This window comes from Phascolarctos cinereus, unplaced genomic scaffold, assembly GCF_003287225.1.
Source record: "Phascolarctos cinereus isolate Bilbo 61053 unplaced genomic scaffold, phaCin_HiC Scaffold_5;HRSCAF=322, whole genome shotgun sequence".
NCBI classification, from domain to species: Eukaryota; Metazoa; Chordata; class Mammalia; order Diprotodontia; family Phascolarctidae; genus Phascolarctos; species Phascolarctos cinereus.
In genome coordinates, this window is record NW_027555958.1 from 255,784,823 (window position 1) to 255,803,067 (window position 18,245).

The window sequence follows — 18,245 nt, forward strand, 5'->3', positions numbered from 1 at the left end:
AGTTTGTTAACTGTCAAGGAGAAAGAGTCTAAAGAGATATTTTAAGAGCACTGAACTTAACTTTTATTCTGTAAAGATGTCTCCAGAAGAGATTGCACCAGTCCAGGCTGCTATTGTATGAGGGGAGAAGGGTGGTTAAACTGAACACTGATAAGAGTCCTGGCCCAGAAGTGTCTTTTCTTATAGCTGATACACTCTCTTTGCATTATCCATTATCGTTCATAAACTGCATAGTTTGTAACATTGATGGTTATCTAAGCCTATGTTTCCGGACATCAACCAGAGTTTGATGCTGAAAGAGGAGAGAAGGTTTATAGATAAGATGTTTCTCTGGTTTCTATAAACTGGAGTGGAGCTCAAAGCTAATTAATTAATGAGAAAGATTGTGCATTTCTATTAATTTATGAGGAAATATCAGAACATATACTTTGTTTGCTTTAGAATACAGGATGAGTTTCAATAAGTAAATCAGTCAGTAACAGGTAGAAAGAGGTGAGGGTTGATATGGCTGTCAACTAGTGCTCCCACAGTCCATTCCGTGAAATGCTACAGCTGGGAAACATTATTTTTTTCCTTTCCTATATTTTATCTCTTGATTTATTATTTTATTTGATACATATTAATTACATATAAGTATTATTTCATTGTTTATTTCTGCATATGCTATATATCAAATGTTTAATTATTGGTTTGCTAAATTTAATTTATAACTAATTGAAAAAATAGAGGCTGACACATTTAATAGGAATTATGAGTTAATGGGTGTTGATTTTCTTGAACTTAGGAATAAATCCTATGTGTAAAACTGAAGACATTGTAAGATCATTTAAATGAAATGAAAGAGTTGGGGTGATATAAAATGATAACTAGCAGCATAAGACTGAAACTACTCAATTAGTATTTTGTGAATTACTAGACTCTACTGATCACTAAAAATTCCGATAAGAGGATTGCAGAAGATAGTTATCTAGAAATTGATCTCAAAGCCACCCTTTTGGGAGAAGGAGGAGTTAAAAAAAAACCTGAAAGTTTTTACTCATAGAGATTTGCCAGTAGAAAAATTGAGAGGTATATTTAAACCAGAGAAAGGTGCTTTATATGTAGATAATAAAGTGTATAGATTTCTACACCACAAAATTGTCATATGCCCACATTAGTAATCCTCTGAAGGCAGGGTCCTTACTCTCTAGAAGTTTGGACTGAACACAGTATAGAATTATAAAAAGCTAGCAGGTATCTGAAATACGCAAGATGTCTAATTTCGTGGAATGTCTGAGAGATCCCAATTTTGATTAGTAAGGTCTCCAAGAGCAGAAAAATCACATATTAATAATACTTCCACGAGCTAGAATTGACTATAGGCCTTATCCAGACTACAGGCCTGGCTAAGATGGCATTTGCTAAGTTCAGCAATACCATTCAGCACAAAGATGAACCTCCGTATGAAATAGTGATGCAAGTGGACGGCTAAGTGACCTGGTTTTGACCTTTGAGAGCTTTTGAAAATCATGCTTCAGAGAAACAGTCTCAAGTTCTATTTAATTATTTTTACACAATTATTTCCAAATAATCTTTCATCTCATAAATTCTCAATCATAAGAAAGATAATTAAACAAAACCAACCAACACAGTGATCTCTTTTGACATGTATGGAACATTCTGTATCTGTAACCCACCACCTTTCTACTAAAAGGAGGAAGGTGTGTTTCACTATTGGTCCTCTGAAATCAATATTGATCATTGCATTTAATCTAATTTCTGATTTTTTGAGTGTTTTATTTATATTACTTTAGTAATTCTACACTTAGTTCCTCTGGTTCTGACTTCTTCCTTATGTATCAGTTCATAAACATCTTCCCATGTTTCTCTGAGCTTCTCATATGCATTATTTCCTTCGGCACAATCATATTCCATTGTATTCACAAGCTGTATTTTATTTTGCCTTTTGATGGCAAATCGTTAACAACCACATGAAAGAATGTTCCATATCACTTATAATAAGAAGAATGCAAATTGCACTGATCCAACCCTTCTGGGGAGCAATTTGGAACTATGCCCAAAGGACTATAAAATTGTGCCATATCCTTTGATCCAGCAATACCACTGCTAGGTCTGTATCCCAAAGAGATCCAAAAAAGGGTTACAAAGGTATTTATAGTAGCTCTTTTTGCGGTGGCTATGGATTGGAAATTGAGGGGATGCCCATCAATTGGGGAATGGCTGAACAAGTTGTGGTATATGATTGTAATGGAATATTATTGTTATAAGAAATGACAAGCGGGATGCTTTCAGAAAAACCTAGAAAGACTTACATGAACTGATACAAAATGAAGTAAGCAGAACCAGGAGAATATTGTACATAGGAACGGCAATATTGTGTGATGAAGAACTGTGAATGATTTAGCTATGCTCGGCAATATAATGATCCAAGACAATCCTGAAGGACTAATGATGAAAAATGCTGTCTGCCTCCAGGGAAAAATAACTGATGTTGTCTGAATACAGCCTGAAGCATATATTCTTTCTTTCACTCTTCTTGCACAAAATGACTAATATGGAAATATTTTACATGATTGCATATTTATAAGCCATATCAGATTGCTTACCATGTCGGGGGAGAGAGAGGAAAGAATAGAATTTGGAACTCAAAACTTAAAAAAACCCAAAATGTTATAAATTGTTTTCATATGTAACTGGGGGGAAATTTTTTTAAATTTAAATTATTTTTTTAAAAAGAGGAATGCAAATCAAAACAGCTCTGAGGTTTCACCTCATAACCAGCATTAGCATAGATCACAAAAAATACTAATAGACAATGTTGTAGGAATTATGGAAAGATGGGCATTCAAATGCATTGGTGGTGAAACTACATATTAGTCCAACTATTCTAGAAAGGAATTTAGGATTATACTAACAAAGTAACTAAAATATATATACTTTTTGACCTAGAGATACCATTGTTCAACATATACCCCAAAGAATTCAGTGATTACAAAAGGACTTTAACAAAGTTAGAAACCCATCAACTGGGGAATAGCTAAATAAGATGTACCTGAATATAATGAAATATTATAGTGCTATATCAGATAGTGAATATGACGAATACAGAGAAATATGGGAAAATTTCATGAACTGTTGCTTACCAAAGTAAGCAAAACCAGGCAAGCAATATACATAGTGGTCATAACAATGTAAATAGAATAACAATAAAACAATCCACACTGCATGTTATGAAGTGACTAAGTTTGGCACTAAAGAAGAGACATGAAAAGATACTAACAACCTTCTTTGCAGATTATGGATGTGGGATACTATATATAATGTTGGATTTTTACTTTGGATGTGTTGGTTAGTTTTGCTGAACTGTTTTCCCCTTCTTTATCTATTCTTTGTTATAAGAAGTATGTCTGTGGGAGCAAGGAGGGTTACACTGGGAAATACAGCTGATTTTAAAACAAAAGATAGTGATTAAAATTTGTTTTTTTCAAAGGGAAGGAGGAAGTTTAGAGAAACCTTTAAAAAAGGTTATCTGTAGGAGAAAAAAAGAAAAATATGGAAAGGCAACAAGCCACGTGCATTAAAAATATTGTAAGATTTCATAGAGATATCATACATGCCTATTCCATTCTCCCTGTTCCTTCCCTTTTCCCTCCTTACCTCCTCTCTCTTACTTTACTTTTCCTTTGTCTCTTCTTCCTCCTCCTCCTTTCCTTGCCTTTATTTCTCTCCCTCCTTTAACTCTCCCTAGATTCCTTCTATCTCTTTCTTCTTCTCCTCCTGTACAGGTTTGATTAACTTTCTGTCTTGCCTGTTTCCTACAGGTCCAAGAGAAATGCAGCTATGATCTTCTGGCTCCCCTGGCTCTACTTTTCTACTCTACTGTCCTTTGTGTAAGTTCTGAGGTGGGACAGATTTAGGCCTCAGAAGTCTGGCCAGAATTCTGCTAGATCTAGGTCCTGTCCCTTCTGTAAAGGAATAGCCAACGCCTCTCTGACTATTCATTGAAGTTTTTGTTCCATATTGGAACAAAAGCCAAAATGTGGCATATAGGGGCTGGCTAAAAGTAATGGTGCCCACCCCACCAAGGTGTTTTTTTGTTTCTTCGTTTCTTTGCAAAATTCAGAGTTTACCTGTTCCCTGCAGAGTACCTCCCTTCAGAAACAGTCCATATGCTTCACCAGTGCTGTTGCTCAGAGCACCACCTCCCTTTATGGAATTACCTTCAGATCCACTTTATCAGCCACAGGGGAAATTCAGTCTTGTTAATTTATAATGTTAATTCATAATCACACCTCTTTCCCACCTTTTGGTTTAGCTCGGTTGTCTGTTGTATTTATTAGCCTTGACTCTTTTAGCTCTTTCTAAAAACTAAATCCATTCTCGGAAGGTGAAAATTTGCTTCTGTTCATTCATTCAACAGTGATTAAGCACTCAACTACACGTTGGGGATCCAAAGATGAAAAACAACATAGTGCTCACCCTCATTGAGTTTTCAGGATAATAAGAGAGATACATTATAAGATGTAGTGGAAAGAATATGGATTTGTATTCAGAAGCCTTCAGTTCAGGTCCCAGATCTGGAACTTAATAGATGTGTGATCTTAGCCACTTACTTAACATCTTTGAGCTTCAACACTTATGCCACCCATCACTATATGATGCAGGCTTAGAATACAATTCCCAAAGAGAAGTCATAGACACTGTCTGAAGATTGGCAAAATTGCTTGATCATTAGCTTCTCATGAGAGCATCATGGGACTGGGAAAATTAAGTTCCGATGTGTTTGACCAAAATAAAATAAAATAGATTTATGTATAGCTTTAAAGTGTGCAAAATACTCACATTATCTCAGTGGATAGTCACAACAGCTCAATAAAGTAGAAGCCTTTATTATCCCCATTTTACAGATGAGGAAGCTCAGGCTTGCCGATGATCACACATCTTAGTGTTAGAGCAGGATTCAAGCAGGTCATCCTGACTCCCAAGTCCAGCACTTTATCAACTAGACCCCCTAGCTGCCTCTTTGTTAATTGTACCTAGACCACCATTTTGCCATTTGTAATCTATAACATGAGGACCATCCTCCAGGACAGGCGTCCTACTAGTCTCTATGTTATTTGCCACTACCTTGCTATATACAACCCTGCTTCTGAGATGACTCGAATTTCCCAGTTGTATGTATTTGTTCTTTTGAGGACCTAGCCCTGAAACGAACCCAGTCTCCTCTCCTATATTATGTCATTGTCCTCTTCCACACTCAAATCTCATCCCAATTCTGACTTAGTTCTTTACTTTATGTCTGCTTCCCTCACACAGACTCCACACTTCCCACCAGATTCTGACCTCCTTCTGAAAGCAGCTAGAACCTACCACAGATTCCTGACCTGGCCCATTCCTTACTGCAGCATCTGTCAGGAGCTTCTCACTTTCATTGATTCAGAGCTCAAGGTGCCAGGTATGTATGTGCCAATGCTATAAAGTGGAGAGTGGCAGCAAGGGAAGCATGCCAATAAAGATGTTCATAGGCACTCATATTTTAGCTTTGGAAATAGCATCCCTTATGATTGTTAGCACCTTACACTCTTCAGCTCCTACAATTTTGAGCCTGGCTATGAGTCAGTTTTATTTAGCTTTTTTCTTTTTTAATATATTTATTTAATATTTTATTTTTCCCCAATTATACATAAAAACGATTTTTAACATTCATTTAAAAAATTTTTGAGTTCCAAATTCTCTCCCTTCCTTCTTCCCATCCCCCTTATTGAGAAGGCAAACATTTTGATATAGGTTATACATGTGCGATGTGCAGTCATGCAAAACGTATTTCCATATTAGTCATATTGTAAAAGAAAGCATAGACCAAAAAAACCCCAAGAAAAATAAAACTTTTTAAAAAAGCATGCTTTGATCTACATTCAGACTCCATCTGTTCTTTCTCTGGAGACACAGTTGATCATTACACAATATTGCTGTTACTGTGTGACAATGTTCTCCTGATTCTGCGCATTTCACTTTGCATCAGTTCACATAAATCCAGGTTTTTCTGAGTGCATCCTGCTTATTATTTCTTATAGTATATTATTCTAGCACAATCATATACCACAACTTTTTACACAAATAAAGTCAGATCTAAATAACTGGAAAAATATCAGTTGCTCATGGTAGCCCAAGCTAACATAATTAAAAATGAGAATTATACCTAACTTAATTTACTTGTTCAATGCCATACCAATCAAACTACCAAAAAATTATTTTCTCAAGCTAGAAAAAATAATAACAAAATTTATCTGGCAGAACAAAAGGTCAAGAATATCAAAGGAATTAATGAAAAGAAATGCAAGGGAAGGTGGCCTCGCAATACGAGATCTAAAACTATTATAAAGCAGTACCATATTTCAAAGCAGCAATCATCAAAATAATCTGGTACTGGTTAAGAAATAGAGTGGAATAGATTAGGTATACAATTTGTTGTTGGTGTTCAGTCATTTCAGTCATGTCTTACTCTTTATGACCCCATTTGGGGTTTTCTTGATAGAGACAATGGAGTGGTTTGCCATTTCCTTCTCCAGCTCATTTCACAGATGAGGAAACTGAGGCAAACAGGTTTAAGTAACTTGCCCAGCAATATCAATACCAGGTCTATATCCCAAAGAGATCTAATAAAAAGGAAAAGGGCTTATGTATACAAAAAATACACACAGCAGCTCTTCATGGTGATAGATTGGGGAATGACTGAACAAGTTGTTGGATGTGATTATACTGGAATACTATTGTGCAGTAAGAAATGATGAGCAGCATGGCTTCAGGAATATTTTGGGAAGACTAATGCAAAGTGAAGTGAGTAGAACCAGAACAATGTACACAGTAACAGCAATATTGTAATGATGATCAATTGTAAAAGATTTAGATAATGATCCAAGACAATCCCAAAGGACCCATGATGAAAATGCTATCCACTTCTGGAGAGAGAACTAATGAACTGAATGCAGATTAAAACATACTTTTTTCACTTGCTTTTTCTTGTTTGTTTTTTTTTTCAACTTGGCTAATGTGGAAATGTGTTTTGCATGACTTCACATGTATAATTGATATCATATTGCTTGCTTTCTCAATGGGTGGGGGCTGAAGGGAGGGGAAGAATTTGGAACTTAACATGTAAAAAAAATGCTAAAAATCAATTAATTTATTTTTTAAAGGAATCATAGGACATTAGAACTAGAAGGGATATCATAGGTCATCTAGCCTAGCTCCTTCTGAGAATTTAGGTGATTTCTGTTGGTATTATAATTAGTTAGCAGCAGAGCAAGAAGCCAAATCTCTTGATATCCAGGCCAATGCTCACCTTCCCTCCTAAGGCTGGAAGTGAGTTAGTGCCTAGGGAATCAGAGAAGTCAATTGAAACTGGTATGAAGCAAAGACCAGAATTGGATTTAGGGTTATGGAAGATGATGTGAGGAAGCTTCAGCCTTGAGTTCTTTAGAAGACTTGACTTAGCTTGGTGACATCATAACACGACTTAAGCTTCCTGAGTACAGGGGGAGTTTTGAACATTTGCTATTAGGAACCTCCTCTTCTCTTCTCAAGAAGACCTCACCTCCTACTTTACTGTGAAAATAGAGTCAAGTAACCTGAACTACCTCTTCTTACCTACTCTCTATCTCAAAATCCCCGATACCGTTAAGCCATTCTCCTCTTCTTCCCCCAGTTTCTGATGAAGAGGCTCTTGACAAAGCCAACCTCTCCATTTGTACTCTTGCTCCAATCCCCTCCTGTCTTCTCTGGTAGACAACCTCCACAGGCATCCTCTCTCCATCCCTAATCTCTGCTTATCTACTAGCTCCTTCTCTGCCATTTAAAAATATACCAAACTCTCCCCCATCCTTAAAAAACTGTTGAACCTTCAAACTGTAACCCTATATCTCTCCTCACTTTCACAGCCAAACTTCTTTAAAAAAAGATACATGCACACACATATATATATATACACACACCCATACATATACATATACATACATATATACATATACACATATGTGTAAAATATATAAGCATAGTTTCTATATGAATATGTGTTTATATATTTATATATTCATTTTCTCCATTTCTTCCCTTTTGTTCACTTGACTAACCCCTTGCAATCTGACTTCTTACCTCTTCTTTCAACTGAAACTATTCTTTACAAAGTTACAAATGATCTCTTAACCCATCCCAGAGCCTTTTTCTCAATCTTCATCTTTCTTGACCATTATGATATAGCATTTAACATTGTTGCTCATGCTTTTCTCCTGGATACTTTCCCCTCTCCATTCTTGGTTCTCTTCTTAACCATCTAGCTGTTTCTTCTCAGCCTCTTTTGCTGGATCAACATTCATATCCTGCTCCCTAACTGTGGGTATGTCCCAAGGCTCGTCTTTTTCTATATGCTGTCACTTGGTGACCTCAGTAGTTCCCATGGGATTAGTTATTGTTTCTACATAGTTGATTACTAGATCTGAATATCTAATCTTAGTCTCTTTGCTGAGCTCCAGTACTATATCAGTAGCAGCTTACTGCGCATGTAATAGTAGCTAACATTCATAGTGGCTACTATATGCCATCCACTGTGCTGAGTACTTTACAGACATCTTATTTGATTCTCACAACAACCCTAAGAGCTAGTTTTACAGTTTTACAGTTTTACAGTTGAGTAAATTGAAGTAAACAGAGGATAAGTGATTTGCCCAAGGTCACAGAGCTAGTAAGTGTCTGAAGCTGGATTTGAACTTGAGTCTTCCTGACTCCAGGCTCAGGGCTCTAGCCATTGAACCACCTATCCTCATAGCATCTACAACTCAGTATGTCCCAAACAGAACTCAACACCAAAACCCACATTTCTTCCTAACTTTCTGTCCAGAAATGCCATCATCCCTGTGTTCAACGGTTCACAATCTTAGGGTCATCCTTGATGGCTCATGCTCTAACCCCTTCCATGTCCCACATATCCAAGCAGTCATCTAGTGCTACTGATTCTGCCTTCACACGTCTTGCATCATTTCTTTTCTCTCCATTCACTGGACCATCCACCCTAGTCCAGGCTCTTATCACCCCTTACCTGGACTCTTATGTGGCTTCTCTATGTTCCTTGTACAACCCATCACAACTGCCTAATTGATAATCCTAAAGCATAGATGTGACCATGTCAGTCCTTCACTGAAAAAGCTCCAGTGACTGCCTCTTGTCTCCAAGATAAAATGTAAACTCCTTCATTTGGCTATTAAAACCGTTCACAATCTGGCTGCAGTCCTGCCTTTCCAAACATATTGCTAATTGCTCCCCATCACGTACTCTGGGTTCCACATCTGGACCAGTAGCTTGAACAGCTGCTGTGTGTCATTTCAAACTGTTCCTCACACCTGAAATTCCATCTCCCATATCTGTAGATTTCTACAAGCTTCCCCCATAACCTGGAATGCACTCCTTCCTCATCTGTGCTTCTTAGAATCATTGTCTTCAAAGATTACCTCAGGGGCTGCCTTGCACATGAGGTTTTTCCTGGTCCCCTCAAATATTGAGACCTCTTGCCTTACTTCAACATTACTTTGTATTTACTTTTTATATTTTCTTTACTCATCTAAATACATGATACTTCCCTCAGTAGAATATAAGCTCCTTGGGGTGGGTAGGTGGTGCAGTGGGTAGAGCTCCGGCCTTGGAGTCAGGAGGACCTGAGTTCAAATCTGGCTGACACTTACTAGCTGTGTGACCCTGGGCAAGTCACTTAACCCCATTGCCCAGCCAGAAAGCAAAAATAAATAAATAATAGAAATATAAGCTCTCTGGGGCCTAGCACAGTGCCTAACATAGAGTAAGCACTTAATAAATGCTGTTGATTGGTTGATTGGCTGGGTGATACCCATATTACATCTCCATGATCTATTTGTCTCCCACGTGTCAGGGACAAGATGAGTGGTGCCCAGAGCCATCTTGACACCAGGTATCTCTAAGGGTATACAAAGTGTGAGGCCTTTCTTCTGTCCCTGACACTGAGGTCCCCTTTCCTTGCCCTTCATTATCTTAGGAATCATCTGAGGGAGGTCCTCTCTCCTTTCTGATAACAGAGAGAGCTCTGAGATACATTGGGGGTGTGGATGACCTGACAGCATGTCCTTGGCAAAGAACAGGATGTCCTTTCTTGCAATTCTTTTGGGCTAAACAGTTTTCTTTTGTTTGCAGGCATCAACTACCAGCGACTAGTGAGGGCAGAACAAGGACTATCCATCAGAAGCCACCGAAATTCCACTGTGTGAGTACTCAGAGTAGAGGTATGAGAGCAGATAGATGCATAGACCTTTTGAGATCCAGTTGCTTACCTCTGCAGCTCTAGAAAGAAAGAAACCAAACCTGGTTGAGAGGTAGAAGGAAGGGAGTTTTATGCCATTATTCTTTAATACCCCTCTCTACTATGGCATACAGGCTGCTTCTCTCTGGGCCCCCTGGGGATTCATTAGTGTGAATCTTACTTAGGTCTGCTGCTTCAGATTAAGTTGTGGAAGAGGGTGGACAAGTCTGTGCTTTTAGAACCCTATTTTGTATCCTGGACCATCTTGGCAATGCCTTTGTCAGGCCTACCCAGTGTTCTCCTAAGGGCTATGAGTTAGGTATAAAGTACGAAGACCCAGGGAAGAGGGTATCCTTGAATGAACCTCATCCCCTGCCCTTTCCATCAAACCTAAACTCATTGTCTCCCTTGTCCCTAGCACTGTGCTACTTTTGAACCCCCTGGAGGTACAGACTGAGTTCTTATCTGTGGCCAATAAGATGAGTTTCCCGGAACCTTCTCCTCACAGTGCCTATGTCACACTGCTGCAACATGCTTACCAGGCCACCTTTGGGGTGTGCTGTGACCTGGCCCGCCTACATCACATGCTTCAGGTACAAATGCCAACCCGTCATCTTGGAACTTGGAGAAATGGGGCTTGCAGACACCTTGGTTCATTAAATATAGTACTGGGGAGAGGCAAGAGAGCTTTTCCAGATGGATGCCAATATTACCCTATTCCAGGGCCTGGTCTGCTTAGCACTTGAGGAGTAATTTTTTAATAATTAAAACCAGACAGTAGGAATATATAGTGAATCCTTCATCCATTGAAATATTCAAACAGATCAGAGATAATGTAGAGACAATTAGATGATCTCTGGGGTCCTATCTTTATAATTCTGCAATCATGATGTGGACTCATAGGGAGCCATCCCTGTTGACAGGTACAAGTATATGGGCCCTGATCTTTCTCTGTCTTTACCTCTGTCTGCCCAGAGCAGTGTCTTTTCACATAACATTTTATATCATATCAATATCAGATCATATCAAATAGCTGTGGACGAATCACAACCTCCTGGAGCTTCCTGATATCCTAATGAAGAAAATAATGTTTGTATTAATTCCCTCATAGGATTGTGTGAAAAGAGAACTTTGTAAATTGTAAAGAGATATATAAATTGAGTTATTATTGTCTTCTGATGACTGGTGGTGGGGATAGCTGTGACTTAGGTATGGGGAGGTGCCAGTAGTAAAGGTGGGGAAGGTGCTGAAGCTTATCATTACAATTTTTCACTGTGGATGCTGATCGAGGTCTTTATTAGGTTTGCTTTGGTTAGGTAGCAACAAAGGCAAAATGTTGGAAGTATTTTGAGGTTGTTTACATGTGTATGAGAGAGAGAGACAAAGAGAGACTGTAGTACAGTGGAAGGCTCCTTGGATATGGAATTGAGAGAATTAAGTTTTTATCTCAGTTCTAATTAACTAATTAAGATTATGACAAGGGGCAGTATATTTCTTTTCTCTGGACTTCAGTTTCCTCACCTGTAAATTGAGGAAATTAGGTGATCCTTTCTAGCTCATATGTCCTGTTTCTCTTCCTGCACCTGCTTCCAGGAGGAAGGGGTTACCCAGTAGTGGGGATAGGGGCTGGGTGGTTAGTGAGTTGGCCTCAAGAGTGACTCTAAGTGAGAACCGGGGTGTGGGCAGGAATGACGGGCTGCTAGACCATGAATGCATGTCAGACTTTTTGTCTACTCTGTTGGGATGTTTATAGTCCAAGACTCTAACTGAACTAGAGGCCATCTTTGAGGAGACTACAGAGGCTCAGGAACTAGCATCTGCCATCAGAGACCCTAAGGAGGCTCGGCAGTGGCTGAAAGCCAAGCTGAAGGCTGTGGGAGAGAGAGCTGGCTTCCCGTACATTTCAGGTAAGGCTCTGGGGCAATCTGAATGTGGAAGTGGTCCTGGAGGATCTGAAGGAAACAGATTTTCCAAAGTTTTATTGAACATTTACTGTGCACACTTCTACAAACATTCTCCTGCAGGGGAGGTGACCTGGGGTCCTCAAATGATATGCCACTGGAACACAAGATTTGGCAGGTTTTACCAAGCTGGAAATTCTAAGTATGAGCATAAGGACAGTTTGTGCCTGTCATCTGAGGATCAGCATTTTGGTCACACTCACTACCTTCTACCTGTGTACTTGAAAAAAATATTTATGATAGATGGGGATGAAGTTTTTTCAAGCTTGCCTATTCCTTCACGTGGACACCAAAGTATAGGTTGACTTTTTTTTTTGAGGATCTTGTCAGGTTCTTTGTAAAATTTCACCTCAGTCTGGCCAAGTGTTATAAGGCAGGTGGAGGAGATAGCTCAGGTCTGATATTGTAACAACGTGAGACATTCCTAGGTCATTCAATAGTTAATTTTAAAAGGTTTACTTGGCTATGGTATAGAAAAGATACTCAAGGTTATAACACTTAGCTCAGGTAACATGGCCTCCTTCATCTTCTTCTGGTCAGCAGAGAAGGCTGCAATGATTTGGAGCATCCACCAAGTCTGAAAGTCCCTGACTCCACATGGGTGTGCCTCTTTTGTGCTCTTTGATGGCCAGGAAATGACAATGCTTGAATCTTAGCCCCCTGGCCAATCAAGTCTTGTGGATACATTTCTTGCCTTTGAGGGAAAGAACTAGCCCAACCTACATGAGAGGGGAAGAAATCATGGTAGATATTGATTACATCACACAACATATCCCACGAAATGATTCTTTTTGTTACCCTTGGACATGCAATTAAGTCAATCCTGCCAACTCTTTTAGTTACTTCAACTAAAAGAATTTCTGAGTCATCATTTCACTTCACTGCAACCTCTATTTCATCTGGATTAATTTATAAAAAGAATGTTATTGTAGTTGTGGTTCATTTCCTCCAATATATCAATCATTTTTCCTTGGGAAAAAGTCACCCATTTATGTTTGCGTGTGACCTAGCCCCTTTTCCACCACTCCACCACAGTCTCTGTAGAAACTAAAAGGGACCACACAGAATTGAGGGCCATTTTTTATCTATCTTCAAATTGCCATGGCCAAATAATTCATCACTTAGTTTCCAAACTACTATTGATGAACCTCTCTACATTTAGCGAAGCTGGTGCACAGCAAACAGTCTGTGGTTGGGCCCATCCTTTCCAGCTTGGTGTAAATGAAGCCTAACAGACTTTGTGCTGTAGCAAGAGCTTTGGAGGACCTCCAGGATATGATGAGGAATCAGAGGAGGTCTTTCATGTAGGAACACACATGAAACTCAGAAGTTAACTAACAATGCAAGACATTATATGATAAATACCACAAGGGCTATAGGAGTTCAGAGGATGGGAGTATTTATTGTTCACTGGAATGGAGGCTTCTTGGAGGAAGTGCAACCTGAAGGCTTAATAGGATTTTGACATAAAAGAGAGGGGGCAGTGGGGAAGTTACTATCTTTTATTAGGGAGAACCATATGGGCAGAAAAGGGTAGAGGAGCTAGCAAGTGATTCCAGTAACTAAAGTGGGAGGGGTGGGATAGACAGTGGAGGAGAAGGAATAGGAAGGAATGTAATTGGTTCCCCAAAAAGAACCAGTATGGTATAATAGACTGACTTTTGAGTCAGGCGGACTTGTGTTCAAGTCCTACAACATTACTAGCAGTGTAACCCTGGGCAGGTCACCAAACTTCTTGGTGCCCCAGGTAGTTGTCCAAAATTGTGAATTACAGACTAGTTGTTGATTTGCATTAGTAGAAGTTTTCTTATCAGAAGCATCATTGAGGCAGGTAGGTGGTGCAGTGGATAGAGCACTGGCCCTGGATTCAGGAGGACCTGAGTTCAAATCCAGCCTCAGACACATAACACTTACTAGCTGTGTGACCCTGGGCAAGTCACTTAACCCCATTGCCTATCCCAAAAGAAGAAGAAGAAGAAGAAGAAGAAGAAGAAGAAGAAGAAGAAGAAGAAGAAGAAGAAGAAGAAGCAGCATTGAAATCATAGGCCTAGATGGGACAAACAAAACAAAACAAAATGCCGCCACTTTAGCAAGATTATGATATATAAGAAATAGTTAGCTACACTAGGAATTATTCTTTTAATAACTGTCCTGGCTTTTTCACTGAATAACTACATAATGTTTCTTTTCTTTAGGATTCACTGTCCTCCCCTGGAAAATGAGGATTTTAGTTTTAGACGATCTCTTAAGGCATCTTCTTCCAGCTCTGAAATTTTATTCTTCTTATTTCTACAGAGACAGCTCAGCCCTGTAAGCTGTATACCATTCCCATTCCAGTAGCCAGGTGCTACACCTATAGCTGGAATCAGGACAGCTTTGGTAAGGAATCTGTATGGCAGTGCTCCAGATGATACCAAAGAAATTTTGTCTGCTCCTTCTCTCCCCAGCTGTCTTTTGGCTTCAGCTCCTTCCTGGCTTTGTGACAGCAATCTGTTATTCTGGGACCTGTAGCTTTCTCACTCTCCCATTAGTTCTCAGAGGTAGCTAGTCAGGCTCATTCCAGTGAAACAAAAACCCTTAGAGTTAGCATCTAGCTGGTAGAGTTTGGGTTAGTTTTGGAGGCGGGGAGCCTTGTGCTCTGATTTTAGCCCTCTTACTAAAGGATGATGTTACCTGATACACATCCCTGGATTGCCTCTTCCCATGAAATAATCTGGAGAGAGTTATCCTTGCTCACACTCACTCTGGATGTCTTTGAAAGGGGCTAGGGAAAAGTGTAAAGGTTTCTGAGTTTCTGAAAAGAAAGTCCTCTAGTGGGTAAACTCAATTCAACAATGAATTATTTGTACAAAGTACTTTGTTAAACACTAGAAGAACTAGACATTTTAGATAAGACACACCCTCTGCCCCTATGGAGCTTACAGTTTAGGGGGAGGAGAGAGAACATTGACATGTAATTAAAACATATTATGTATGATATTTGTATAAGAGAGGTACAGGTGAAGCTCTATAGATACCTAAGATCTGAGGAGGAGAAATTTTTTCATAAACTTATTCATTTATTTTTATATACATTTATAATCTGCCCTTCATTGACTCTCTATCCACCATTGAACAAAGAAACCAAAAACAAAATCCTTATTATAAACATGTATAATCCATTAAAACAGATTCCTGCTTTGGCCATGTCGTTCTTTGCATTTTAAGTTCCTTTGTAGGAAGTGAATGTTATTCAGTCTCTTGGACTTATGGTTCATCATTGCATTGCTCAAACTTCTAAAGCCTTTTAAAGTTGTTTTTCTCTATAATTTTGTTATCAGTGTATAAATTGTTCTCTTGGTTCTGCTCACTTCAGTCTTCCTTAGTTCATGGAAATTTTCCCAGTTTCCTCTGAAACTGTCCTTTTTATCACTTCTTATAGCACGGTCATTTCATGACATTCAAATACCTTAATTTGGTTAGCCATTCCCCAATTGAAAGACACTCCCTTTGTTTACTACTTTGGGCTGCTATGAAAAGAGCAACTATAAAATTTTTTTGGGGGGGGTATAGAGCAAGGAATAGTATAGCTGGGTTAAAAGGTTAAAGTGGGGCATAGTCCCGAATTGCTTTCTAAAATATCTTGACTAATTCACAGTTCTACCAACAGCACACTAGGGTGCCTGTTTCCCCGCAATCCCTCCAAAATTTGTTATCTTCTTCTTCTGTCATCTTTACCAATTTTATGAGTGTGAGATTGAATCTCAAAATGGCTTTAATTTGTATTTCTCTAAGTTGTGATTCAGAGCATTTTTATAAGATTGTTGATAGTTCTTTATACATTTTAATCCTTTGACCATTCATCTGTTAGGGAATAATTCTTAGTCTTATAAAGTTGAATCAGTTGCTTATAGTCATTCAGTCAAGAGATATTTATTTAGTTCCTACTGTGGCACTGTGTTAAGCATGGTGGGATACAAAGAAAGACAAAAGATAGCATCCGCTGTCAAGGAGCTCACAGTCTAATGGGGGAGGGAGGAGAACATCTGAACAACTATGTACAAATAAGCTACAAATAGGATAAATTAAAATAATCAACAGAAGGAAAAAGGCACTAGAATTAAGAAGGATTAGGAAAGACTTCCTATAGAAGATGGGACTTGAAGGAAGCTAGGAGGTGGAGATGAGGAGGGAAAGCACTCCAGGCATTGGGGATAGATAGCCAATGATTCACAGAGTATGAAGGTGAAGAAGAATAGCAAGGAGATCGGTGTTCCTGGATCAGAGTATGTGGAGGGAGTATGAAGTATAAGAGGGCGTTGGATATGGGACCTTTATCATTTGCCAATTTCCCTTCTAATTTTCAACTACATTAGATTTATTCGCATAAAACTTTTTAAATTTTATATAATAAAAGTTGGCTATTTTATCTTACGTAATCCCCTTGATTATTTGCTTATTAATGAATTCTTCCCTATCCATAGAGTCTAAAAAGCAATTTCTTCCTTGCTCCTTTAATTTGTTTTGGATATGACCTTTTATATTTAGGTCACATATCCATTTGGAGCTTATCTTGGTATATGGTATGACATGTTAGTCTAATCCTAACTTTTGCCAGACTGCTACCTAGTTTTTGCAGATTTTTTGTCAAATAGTAGGTCTTTTCCCCAATACTTGGGGTCCTTGAGTTTGATAAATATTATGCTACTATGTTTGTTTGTTTCTGTATGTTATTTTATATTTAATTTGTTCCATTGATTAACCTTTCTAATTTTTAATCAATATTGAATAATTTTAATGAGTACTGCTTTGTAGTATCTGGTATTGATTGATCCCTTTCCTTCCTACTTTTTTTTATTATTATCCTTGAGATTCTTAACCATATAAAGTAACTACCCCACATATTATTATCTTCATTTTACAGATGAAGAAACTGAGGCTCAGAGAGCTTAAATGACTTGCCCAGTTTCACACAGCTAGTAAGTATCAGAGGAGGGATTTGAACTAAGTACAGTATTTTATCCACTACGCCATCCTGTTTCTTTTTTCTATGGAAAATTAAGACTGATAGATGGGAAGAATGCACTGAAGGTGGAAGACAGTGGAGATGAAAATGCCTTTAGGTTATCGTAGTAGCTCAGAACCTGTTCTAAGATGGCAAAGAGGAAATATTGAGAAATATCAGAAAATTAGAATCATCAGGACTTGGTAACTGAATATGAGAAATGGAGAGGAGAGAAAAGAAAGATCAAAATTTTGACCATGAGAATGAGTGAATGGTTGTGCCCTGGTAGATTTTATGAAGTTAGAAAGAAGGGCAAGTTTTGTGGAGAAGATGGTAAATTTGTCTTTGGACATGAGTTTGGAATGCATGAGCTTAGAATGCCATTGGGACATTCAGACAGCAGTGCCCTGTAGGCATTTAGAAATATCTGGATAGAGATGATAGTCAAACAAGAGACAAGTTGTGGTCAGAAGACCTGCTTCCAAACGCTGACTCTGTCACTTACTACCTGTGTAAATGTGGGCAAGTAATATATTTCACACAATTTCACACATTTCACACACAAGACACGCAAGTTACACTGAGGCACTATGTGTCTCAGTTATTCATTTGTAACATGAAGGGATTAAATCAAATGACCTTTTAAGTCTCTTTCACTTCTACATCTATGACTCTAAGCCATTGAAATAAAACTGGGGAAGTATTAACTAACATTTATATAGCACTTTGATGTTTTCCAAGTGCTCTACATATATTGGCACATTTGATTGCAGAGAGAGAACTGAGGACAGAACCTTGAGAAACATTACCTTAAGCGTTCAGGAAGAGGATGGCCAGTATAGAGAAGTAACAGACAGGTAGGATGAAAACCAAGCATGCCCCAAAAGCCAGAGTATAAGAATACCAAAAAAAGGGGATGGGGGTAGAAGGCAAATAGGTTGCTAGAGAACTTTCAGAGAGTCTTTTCAATAGAATTGTGGGT

General features: G+C 38.5%; 1 protein-coding gene across 3 annotated transcripts in view; it reads left to right on the forward strand.

The window, feature by feature from the left end:
• PIK3R5 (phosphoinositide-3-kinase regulatory subunit 5) overlaps nt 1–18,245 on the forward strand; it is an 89,665-nt gene that overhangs the window by 53,330 nt on the left and 18,090 nt on the right. For all 3 annotated transcript variants that reach the window (XM_020966657.2, XM_020966655.2, XM_020966656.2), the window contains 6 exons: nt 3,822–3,890; nt 5,317–5,455; nt 10,213–10,282; nt 10,737–10,911; nt 12,072–12,225; nt 14,575–14,658. In XM_020966657.2, coding sequence (XP_020822316.1) covers nt 3,822–3,890; nt 5,317–5,455; nt 10,213–10,282; nt 10,737–10,911; nt 12,072–12,225; nt 14,575–14,658 — 691 coding nt within the window. The remainder of the gene's footprint in view (nt 1–3,821; nt 3,891–5,316; nt 5,456–10,212; nt 10,283–10,736; nt 10,912–12,071; nt 12,226–14,574; nt 14,659–18,245) is intronic.